Genomic DNA, 11,560 nt, shown 5'->3' with positions numbered 1-11,560 from the left:
TCTTAAATTATTTTGAGTCACTTAGCCTATATTTCCCTACCTTAACCAATGTCCCTACATTATAACCCGAAGAAAAAGACCTTTTTGATCTTAGTCCTGGCACACTTTTAGCGATGGAGATTGTAGACGATTGGCAAGCCTATGGTAAGTGATCTATATTGCATTGAATTTGATGAGAGCATACACGTCCTATATATTCCATCAAATTGAGAGTTGAGTGATACACATACCTTGTGATATTCAATTGTTTGGAATGTCAAGGTTGATTTTGCTATAGGTTGTGTTTATTGGTGAATTTTGTGCTTGATTATTGAAGATTTGAGAATTCAATTATCCTTTATTTTTCGGAGGCATTGATGAGCTAGATTTTTTTACCCATTCGTGTTATTGATTTTATTCTTCCCATTATTCGAGGACGAACAATGGCTTAAGTTTGGGGGAGTTGATAACACTCATGTTTCCATGGTTTTTATTGTTCATATGATGTCAATTTTATAGGAAATTGAGTGTTGGATGATGGTTTTGAGCTTAAATTGCTTTATCTTGTGAAATATGTTATATGGTCGTACTTTGATGATTTTTACAGAAATATTGAGTTCAAATTATCTGAAATAGAAGTTGTAGATCGTCTCGATACGAGTTCGTGAGCGCAAACGGTTCGTAAATCCGAGTTCGGACAAGGAAGATATGGCCGAAACAAGAAAGTCGCACGCAGCAGTGAATAGTGCCCGACGGGAATTTCCGAATTTTCGGGAATTTTCGGGATTTTCGGATTTTATCAGTATTTTCGAGCTCTGTACTGTATTTATCCCCTGACACTATAAATAGGTCCTCTTTTGACCTATTTTGGGTCTCTTTTTCAGTTCCCAACTTTTATTTTTTAATTTTATAGCTTTAGAATTTATTTCTTTCCAGTATTTACTGCTTGGATTGGATTTTCACAAGATTGAAGATTCAAGCTGCTACAATAGTTCTACTTTCGGTTTTATATAATTTAGTTTTTACAATTGCTTTCTTATTTATTATGTTTATGTTTTCTTTTGCGATGTCTGGCTAGTTCTTTAATCTGAACCTAGGGTTTGTACATAGCTGATTAATTATGTGTGTATGATTTATTGATATCAATTTGCCTTCCAACTTATGATTCGTGATTTCTGGTGCTTAATTTCTTGTGAATTATTTGGCCAATAATTTACATGTCTAGCTGTTCAGTTTAAGTCTTGAATGCGATAATTGTTCAGCCGATTCAGGAATGCATGTTATAGTAGTAGCCTTGACACTTGAATGGGATAGGTGAAACTATAGGGAGCTATTCTTTGTGTACGCTTGGGAGTTAATTTATTCCTTGGAGTCTTGAATGTGAAGGGGGATAAATTAATCTACTTTCATAGGTGTTCGTTAGAGAAGCTTGTGAATAGTTTTGTGATCTCTCATCAGGGTTGGATTAAATTGGTAATTGAATCAATAGATTAAATGCATGTAATTAATTAGTAAAAGTACATCCCTAGGGTCAGAGTTTTCTTTTCTTTATATCTGATTTATTTATCATTGTTTTTGTTGTTTAGATTTTATTTTATTAAGTTTAGTATTTGATTCACCGCCCTATTTGTTTTGCCTGTCTACTGTGAGTGTCTGTTTAGGAAATAGATAGAGTAATTTCGGTTTTACAGTCTCTGTGGATACGATACTCGACTTGTTGTTTCTGTGCTACGATTACACTGTTTAGTTGCAGTTTTTGTTGCTAAGAAATTAGTGATCACGTACCAGTATAGATAAGTAGTCAAGACAAACTACTTCCATCTATACCGCAGCCTAAACCAATAGCTTGTCCTAGAGTTATTTCGGTTGTGATTATATTATATCTCTTAAGGTTATTCCAATTATACGGTCTTCTGTGATCTACAACACACCATATAATCTACTTATATAGAGATAAAGAACATACATATGAAATCATGAACCCAATCAGATAGGAGATAAAATAGTGAACACAAGAATCATTGTATACAAGCATAAAATGTTCTTGCTTTCAGTATACAAATCCAACATCATCATGAATGATTTGACTGAAGATCCGGTTGATTCTTTCCTTCCGGAGCAGATTAGGTCAACTCCTCCACATTTTGGATCCTTCTACCTCCTTCTTCATTCTTTCCACGATCATCATTCTCATCCTTGCAATTCACTATGCATTCTGGCAACGGCTGGCTTCTTTTGCTTGTAGTGGTCAAATGGATTACTTCTTTCGGTTTGATCCATACCAGGTGGGTTGCTTCGGGTTCCCATACCCCAAGTTAAACTTGAGAGGTACTGCGCCTAGGCTCCATGCTGATAAACATGACATTACAATCTGGACTGATAATGCCCATTCCGACCATATTTTCTCTGTTTCCGCTCTACTGGCCTGCTTCCCCATTACGACCTGGTTTTCTCCCGGAACGACCTGAACTGACATAAATAAAGGAGAAAAATAGGGCCAAATGGCCCAAAAGTCGAAGACGCATCAGTTTTCCTCATTGAAGTCGGTGAGCTTCTTTGCGAGGATGGTCACCAGTGGGCATAGAGAGAGAAACTTGTTGGTATGTATGACCCCATACTGGAATTGTAGTGCCGCGGTGAACCCAAAGTTCACCCTTCTCTTCTCCATTATGGACCACAACATGAATACCTCATGTTGAGTGACCACATTAAAACCCTCCAGCTAACCATAAATGTTGTAGGCCAGCCATCGATGACAAATTTGCAGGGCAGGATCGTAGATCTCGTTTGACTTGCTGCTGTTCTTCACATACTAGGTTCCGATAGATATCAACGACCAGTAATGGTCAATCTGACTCTTCCATTTTGGTGGGGCTATGGTCTCTGTTTGTTTATACTCCCCATCCTACACATCCCTGGCTTCTGACTCAACCCAAAAGACCTAAGGGATCGACTCGCACGAGGGCTTTAATCATGCTACGCACAGAAACAGGAAATAAACCTAAACACTGTAATCATAAATTTGGCAGCATTTTATCATGATTTTTTTTGTGCCAGATTTTCTTTTCTTCCTTCTCAATTCCTTGCTTATCATTTTATGCACAACAACAATTCTCTCTTTTCATTGTAAATTCATCAATCAAAAAGGCTAAAGAAATGATTGTTTGGCTAAAATTGGCTTAGCAAGGGTTTCATCATATTAAGCATCAAAGACAAATTCTGGGGCCCTAGCCAAAGAATTCTTCCCTAATCATGCGAGTTATTACTTGCAGTAGAAGTTCACAATCAAATTTAAAGATCCTTAGCACAGCACAGCCTCACCAGAAAACATGCAATTTTATTTGGCTAAGATCTCACTAGGGGGTTTCTATCTGTAAGCTCACTACTACTATCATGCAATTCATACTCTCCACCAAATCAAACCACACACCAAAATCAGCATGCATATTCTCATCTCCATCAACCAGTGCAAGTAAAGACTCGACTCAAACACAGACTCAAAAGACACTAAAATATAAAATCAAAAGATAAAACCAAAACCTAATCTAAAAATTCAGGGGTAGAAAAGTTAATTGTTTTGGTCGGAGAACTCGTCCTCCGCATCCAACCGGTCCATGATAGCCTTGAATTTAGCATCCATCGCCTCTCTCAGTGTTATTATCTCCGCACTCAACATCAGCAGCTCGTCATTGACCGACTTCAGCTCCGCCATCAATGCAGCGCCCTCGCCACTAACAAGGCGAGGCACCTCCTGCTCCTGGACCCTCCTCAATTCTAGCCTGACTGTTGCTCCTTCTAGATAAACCAGGCGGTAGCCCCCACTCTCATCAGCTTCAATTACCCTCCAACGCACAAATCTATCGAGGTAAAGGAAGCGGGTATCGGCTACAACAGTGTCATCGGGGTTCTCCTCGTCGAAGTCAGTGAGCTTCTTTGCGATGATGGTCACTAGTGGGCATAGAGAGAGGTACTTGTTGGTATGGGTGACCCCATACTGGAATTGTAGTGCTACGGTGAACCCGAAGTTCACCCTTCTCTTCTCCATCATGCACCACAACAGGAATACCTCCTATTGAGTGACCACATTGGAACCCTCCCATCGGCCATAGATATTGTAGGCCAGCCACCGATGACAAATTTATAGGGCAGGGTCACGGATCTCGTTTGACTTGCTGCTGTTCTTGACATATTTGGTCCCAGTAGACATCAACAACCGGTAGTGGTCAATCTGACTTCTCCACTCTGGTGGGGCTATGGTTTCTGCTTGCTTATACTCCTCGTCATAAACTTCTCTCGCCTCAATCACCCCTAAGTGGATGTTCAGCTCATTGATGGACAAAAGGAAAATTGTTCCCCTTAACTGAAATCACAAAGTACCTGGGGTCTCAATGGTGTAGTTTCCCTTGGGCTTAAATTCCACCGTGCCAATAAACTCCTCCGTAAGCTTCCGGAACGCCAACTGGTTCCATTCCAACACCTTCTTCCAACCAATCCCATCCAAATACCCTTCAACTTTATCTTTTATACCAAACTCTTCCAAAACGTCTGTCACCAAGAAGTACCAGGGGGTAATTTCTCTGTTCTGGAGCACGACATACCTCTAAATGTCTCTCGGTATGACTACCTCCAATGCAGTGGGGCACACCAAGCCCTTGCGCTTGGTAATCTTAGGCTTTGCGGTAGTGGCTGTACTGGAGATTGGCTTTCTTGGCGCCAAAACATCATCCGAGTTTAAGCTATCTACGATCTTAGTGTCTCTCCTCTCTAGTTCCTCCTCAATTTCCTTAGCTTTCTCTTTCTCCGCAGGGGTTGCCTTCCTTACCTTACTGTGAACTTCCTTCACTTTAGTTTTACTACCGGCCGCCGCCGGTTTGACCTTTGCGGGCTCAGGGGGCTTCGTGACATCCAGCTTTCGCTTAACTCCAGGCTTCACCTTCTTGCTTTGAGGTGTTGGAGCCTCCACCTCTATCTCTTCAGTCTGGACGGCTTCCTCCCCTTCCTCCTGTTCTTCTTCTCCGGACTCCGACGCCATTTTTCCTTCCTGCAAGGATGGTGCGGGCTCTCGTGGTGAAGGGAGCACTGGTGTGACTTCCCGCTCTTTGGCTGTAGTTTGAGCGGGAGTTGATTTTCCCAAATCTTTTCTAGGCTTCTTTGTCGGCGGGGTAGGTGTCGGCTGTTCTTCAACTTGCCCTTCCGGTGCCTCGACCATCTCCTCCGAGTCTTCTTTCTTGACTTCTCGCTCTTCCATTGCAAGGACATCCTCCCGCCCCTTTTCCTCCATCTGAATGGCCAAAATCGGGTCTTCAGTGACCTTGGTATAGGTCTCCTCAGAGGCAGTATGTCTGGTGGTTCTCTTAGTCGGAGGCGGCGGTTTGATGGTTTTCTTCTTTACCAGAGGTTGGGTACTCTCGGAAGTAGCTCCTCTTTGGGTTTTTTCCATAATAAAATTTGCAGAGGTGAGAAAGTGTTTGGAATTTTAGGGTTTCGTATGGGAAACAAGAGAACACGGTGGTTTTATGGAAGTGGGCAGCGGTTATAAAAATTAGGAGGGGGGAGTGGTGGAGATCGTGTGTAGCGATTATGGAGATTGAGGGTTTGTGGAAAGGTGGAGATGAGTGTTTAAGGGAAGTGGAGTGACGGTTATGGCAGTATATTCAAAATAAGGGAAGATAATCATTCCCAAATTTGAAATTCAAATTTCCTTCAGAAATCCAAACGTTCCCGTCAAATCATGGCAATCTGCTGCTGACGCATTTCTGACGTCATCCGCTCGGTTGGACCTCTCCTGCTTTCAAAATCCCGAGCCTCGACCTACACACTTTGCATCGCAAAGTGGGTGGGTTTGAATTCTCTACTGGATCTCCTCCCTTTTATTTTTTCGGCCCATCATACCTGCAGGTTAGTGCATCCAAACAAAACAAAACAACTTAAACAAAAAGAAACTTTGGTAAAGGCCATAGCGAAAAACAACTCTGGGTTGCCTCCCAGCAACCGCTCTTGTTTCTTATCTTGAGCTCGACATTTATTTCAACCTTCATTCATAAACAAGGTCGAGAAGGTGACACTCATCTTTCCCTTTCTCCACTTCACCATATTCATGGTAAGGCTTCAGACGGTGCTCATTCACCACAAATGTGTCAACTCCATTGTGATCATACACTTCAATGCTTCCATTTGAAAAGATCTCTTTAATCACAAATGGTCCAGACCATTTTGAACGAAGTTTTCCAGCCATCATCTTGAAATGGGAATTGAACAGTAGGACCTTTTTGTTGGATTTGTATACTGAAAGCAAGAACGTTTTATGCTTGTATACAATGATTCATGTGTTCACTATTTTATCTCCTATCTGATTGTGTTCATGATTGCATATGTATGTCCTTTATCTCTATATAAGTTGGTTATATGGTGATTAACGGATCACAGAAGGTCATATAATTGGAATAAACTTAAGAGATATAAATAGATCACAGCCGAGATGACTCTAGGACGATTCGTTGGTCTAGGCTGCACTATAGATGGAAATAGTTTGTCTTGACTATTTGTCTATACTGGTACGTCATAACGTATTGATAGGATCACAGTGAGATGTATTCTTCTATCTGACATAAGTGAAGAATCAAGATCTCGGTGACTTAATAAAATCTTAATACTAATAAGATTTCAGATATATATGTTGATTCGTGTATCACTTTGATTTACTATGGGTGAGAGTTATATATTAACTTGAGTACTCTGTATCTTGGGTGATAGCGGTTAATATATGATATTTGGTTATCTGTATTAGTACCCATATCCGGTATAGGATAATGACATCCCCTTAAGGAGCTCAATAAGGTTTATTGCGTTAAACCCTGCAGGTTGATTAAGTTCAAGCGCAATAATAAGATTTGAGTGGTACTACTTAAGGATTACAAAGAGATTAAATAATATAAGCTGTCAGAGCTTTAATTAATTAATGGATGTCGGATATTTTAAATACGGAGATTTAATAAGTCTAAATACAAGCCCCGACTCATCACCGATAATAAATGGGTAAGTCAGTATTGATTCTCTAGTGGAATGAATTAATACTTATGAATTAATTATGATCTGGGCTGATCATAAGAATTAATTCATTAGAGGCTCATCTTTATTCCTTGTATCTGATCCCTAGACTGGCCCAAAGTCTCCTGAGCCCAGTAGGAGTTAATTTTCGTCCACTACAGTTATTGGAGCCCCAGGACTGTGTTTTGTCTATAAATACAGCTATCTGCTCTCAGAATGAGACACACAAAAATCAGAGTTTTGTATAGAGCAGTAGGGGCGCCGATTTCAAGGTGGTCGAATTCTCTTTGGGAGTTCTCATAGTTCGTTGTTCATCCATTGTTGGGAATTGAATGGGATACAGTTCAGAAGATCTGAGCTGGAGTCAGATTTTCGCAAGAAACCAAGTTTTGGCAGTCTCCGAAAAATAGCCATAACTTCCTCTAGAGAACTCTAATTGAGGCGAAACAGGCGGTCACGGAAAGCTCTTTCGAAAATGAAAAAGTCGTATTTCTGGAAAAAATACGATTGGAGGTCACGTTCAGTGAAAAATTGGGGATTCAATCGTCAACAGTCTATGTGTTCAATTCACAAGTAAGTGATTCTAACTCCAAGGTGCAACACTTAAATTAATAGGAGCATGCTAGGTTTAATCGATATATGGTGAATTAAGATAATCCAAGAGACGATCCTCGGGCAAATAGAGTATTAATTAAATTTAATATTCCTTCACTTTTGTCCAACCCAAAATTCCTTCTTCCTGATCCTAGCATCGTGGATTCTTCTAGTTCGCTCCTTATAGAGTACAGCATTGTCATATGCCTCCAACCAGAGCTCTTCTAGCTCACTCATCTGCAACTTTCGTGCTTCTCCAGCTAAGCTCATACTGAGGTTGATCTGCTTGATTGCCCAGTACGCTTTGTGTTCGATCTCCACCGGTAGATGGCATCTTTTTCCATAGAGCAACCTGAAATGAGACATACCAATAGGGGTTTTAAAAGCAGTCCGGTATGCCCATAACGCATCTCCCAAGTGATTGCTCTAGTCTTTGCGGTTTGGGTGCACCACCTTCTCCAGAATGCTCTTTATCTCTCTATTGGAAATTTCGGCTTGGCCATTCGCCTGTGGATGATAGGCTGTGGTTACCTTGTGTTTCACTCCCATCCTTTTGGTTAGAGCTCTTAGGGCCCGTTTGATATGGGTTTAAAAGCAGGATAAGTTAAATTAATATGGATTTATGCAGTGTTTGGTATTATGTGCTACTAATATGGTCAACTTCAGGTTTATCCCAAGACCCTAGCTTATTTTGTGGGATTAACCCACACTAATTATACCACCCTCCCCATGGGATAAATTTAATACCGAGATGTTAAAATCAAAAATTGATACCCTTTTCACACCAAACGATGCTGTGAGGATACCAATGCCTCCATCTTATTTTCAGATTTGAGGACACGAATGTCTTTTGAGGATAATTTAGGTATTTGATATGTTAATCCAACCTATTCCAATGGATACCAAACACTTTTTGGGATTAATTACCAATGATATCAAACACCCATATGAGATTAGATATCATGACTAATCCACACTAAATTATCAGGATAATTTATATCCTGATTAATCCAATACTGAAAACCAAATGGGCCCTTATGGTGATATTACAGAAATGAGATCCTTCATCACTGATCAAGATCTTGGGCAAACCAAATCTCTCGAACACTTGCTCTTTCAAAAAATTTATCGCGGTTTGAGCATCATTGCTTATAGTTGTCTTGTCTTCGACCCACTTTGACACATAGTAAACTGCCACTAAGATGTATTCGTAGTTCTTTGACTTTGGGAAGGGTCCCATGAAGACAATTCCCCACACATCAAAAACTTCAACTGGCATGATCGGAACTTGTGTCATTTAATCCCTTGCGGTAATACCTCCAGTCATCTGGCACTTCGGGCAGCTCTGTATCCATTTCCTGATAACACTCATATTTCCACGGTTTTTAATGTTCATATGATGTTAATTTTATAGGAAATTGAGTCTTGGATGATTGTTTTGTGCTTAATTTGCTTTATATTGTGAAACATGATTCTTACTCGAACTTTGAAGGAATTTCCAGATTTATTGAGTTCGAATTTGGAACAATGTTCTGAAATAGAAGTTGTAGATCGTCTCGATACGAGTTCGTGAGCGCAAACGGATCATAAATCGGAGTTTGGACGAGAATGTTATAGCAGAAACAAAAACGTCGCGCGCAGCAGTCAAAAACGGCGGTCAACTACTTTGACCGCCGAAAATGGGCATTTTGAAGAAGAAATTCGGCGACCTAACCGGCAACCGCTGAGTTGGTCACCGAAATCTCTGTTTCAGTTTTGCACTGCGAGTTCTAAATTCGGCGGGCGCCGAATTTGGTCGTTTTTCAGCACAAAAACGGCGGTCAACTCAACGACCGCCGAGTTTGACCGCCGAATTGGGCGGGTTAGCGAGTTTTTCCGACTTTTAGAGTTCTTCTGGGTTCCAAACACTGTATTTTACCCTGATACTTTAAATAGGTCTTCTTTTGACCTATCTAGGGTTCCTTTTCAGTTCCCAACCTTTATTTTTTTAATTTCATAGCTTTAGAATTTATTGCTTTCTAGTTTTTACTGCTTGGATTGGATTTCCACAAGATTGAAGATTCAAGCCGCTACAATTGTTCTTATTTTTATATAATTCAGTTCTTTCAATTGTGTTCTTTTTAATTAAGTTTATGTTTTATTTTACGATGTCTGGCTAGTTCGTTAATCTAAACCTAGGGTTTGTACATAGCTGATTGATTATATGTTTATGATTTATTGATATCAATTTTCCCTCCAACTTGTGATTCGTGATTTCTGGTGCTTATTTTCTTGTGAATTATTTGGCCAATAATTTTGCATATCTAGCTGTTCAGTTTGAGTCTTGAATGCGATAATTGTTCAGCCGATTCAGGAATGCATGTTATAGTAGTAGCCTTGACACTTGAATGGGATAGGTGAAACTGTAGGGAGCTATTCTTTGTGTACGCTTGGGAGTTAATTTATTCCTTGGAGTCTTGAATGTGAAAGGGGGTAAATTAATCTACTTTCATAGGTGTTCGTTAGAGAAGCTTGTGAATAGTTCCGTGATCTCTCATCAGGGTTGGATTAAATTAGTAATTGAATCAATATATTAAATGCATGTAGTTAATTAGTAAAAGTACATCCCTAGGGTCAGAGTTTTCTTTCTATTTGATTTAGTGATCATTGTTTCTCTGCTATTTAGAATTTATTTTGTCAACTTCAGTTTTTGATTCACCTTTCTATTTTGTTTTACATGTCTACTGTTAGTGTCTGTTTAGGAAATAGATAGAGTAATTTCGTTATAATAGTCCATGTGGATACGATACTCGACTTGCTATTTCTGTGCTACAATTACACTGTTTAGTTGCAGTTATTGTTGTTAAGAAATTAGCGATCAACTTTTTGGCGCCGTTGCCGAGGACTGTTAAGAAGTTGCTTTAATATTTTCGATAGGACTTTATAGTACTACAGATTTTTATTTTTTTTATTTTTCTTTCTGCTCTAACTTTTAAGTGGTGTGTTTTGTAGGTTGCGTATGAACACAAGATCTCACGGTAATCCTCTTTTTGAGTTGGATCCTGAAATCAACGCTACTTTGCGCAATCTCAAGAAGTAGAAGAATCAAGTTGAGACGAATACGATGGCTACTCCTGAGCAAATCCAAATTCGAGCTCTACAAGAGCAATTGAAGAAGCTAATTGATGACAAGGAGGCTGGAGAGGCTCAGAAGCAACCCGCCATCAATGAGGCATTCATACCACAATATGTGTACCAGGAGCCCCCACGAGTAAACGTTAATAATTTTGAGCTGAAAACGGGTTTGATTACAATGGTCCGACAGAGCCAATATGGTGGACATGCGATCGAAGACCCTAATGCGCATCTGGCGTATTTTCTGGAGCTGTGTAGCACGGTGAAGATGAATGGTGTTCCCGATGACATTATCCGTCTTCATCTTTTTTCTTTCTCACTGCGGGATAAGGCGAAGTCGTGGTATCATACGCTGCAGCTGGGAGATAATACCATGTGGGAGGACTTAGCTCATGCGTTCCTACGCAAGTTTCATCCGCCTGGCCTTACTTTGAAATTGAAGATGGACATCGTGCAGTTTCAACAGTTTGAAGGAGAAAAGCTAGCGGAAACTTGGGAGCGGTATCAGGAAAAGCTCAGAAAGTGCGCAAGCTATGGATTCGATGAAGGCACACTCGTGATAATGTTCTACAATGCCTGCGGGGAACGTACACGGATGCACATGGATACAGCTGCAGGTGGCTCTCTACTCCAGAAAAGTAGTTCTGAAGCATGGAGCATTATTGTACAGTATGGCTTCTACGAGCTACCAATGGCCATCAGAGCGAATACAATTGAAGAAGGTTGCAGCTGCGTCCAGTTCTGATCCTATGGCAGCGATGGTTACACAGCAGGCGGCGATTGCTACGCAGCTGGCAGAGCTGACTACTAAGATCAGTGAGTTGAA

General features: G+C 40.3%; 1 protein-coding gene across 1 annotated transcript; it reads right to left on the bottom strand.

The window, feature by feature from the left end:
- Positions 1-6,013: 6,013 nt before the first annotated feature.
- LOC131012254 (uncharacterized) lies at positions 6,014-8,975 on the bottom strand. The gene is made up of 4 exons (XM_057940194.1): positions 8,938-8,975; positions 7,750-7,972; positions 7,186-7,231; positions 6,014-6,264 (listed from the first exon to the last, which is right to left on the bottom strand). The coding sequence occupies exons 1-4, from the start codon at positions 8,973-8,975 to the stop codon at positions 6,014-6,016; spliced, it is 558 nt and encodes a 185-aa protein (XP_057796177.1).
- Between the last annotated feature and the right edge of the window lie 2,585 nt (positions 8,976-11,560).

Source organism: Salvia miltiorrhiza, chromosome 1, assembly GCF_028751815.1.
Source record: "Salvia miltiorrhiza cultivar Shanhuang (shh) chromosome 1, IMPLAD_Smil_shh, whole genome shotgun sequence".
NCBI classification, from domain to species: Eukaryota; Viridiplantae; Streptophyta; class Magnoliopsida; order Lamiales; family Lamiaceae; genus Salvia; species Salvia miltiorrhiza.
The sequence above is the reverse complement of the archived record's forward strand: the minus strand, read 5'-3'. Positions and strand labels throughout refer to the sequence as shown.

What these genes read in the sequence shown, in the direction of transcription:
- LOC131012254 (XM_057940194.1), bottom strand. Translation starts at nt 8,975, where the DNA reads ATGGATACAGAGCTGCCCGAAGTGCCAGATGACTGGAG. An exon ending in TCAGGAAGAAGGAATTTTGG is followed by an intron (nt 7,232 to 7,749) that starts GTTGGACAAAAG and finishes TTCTGAGAGCAG; the next exon opens with ATAGCTGTATTTATAGACAA. An exon ending in GTCCTGGGGCTCCAATAACT is followed by an intron (nt 6,265 to 7,185) that starts GTAGTGGACGAA and finishes TCTTGCTTTCAG; the next exon opens with TATACAAATCCAACAAAAAG.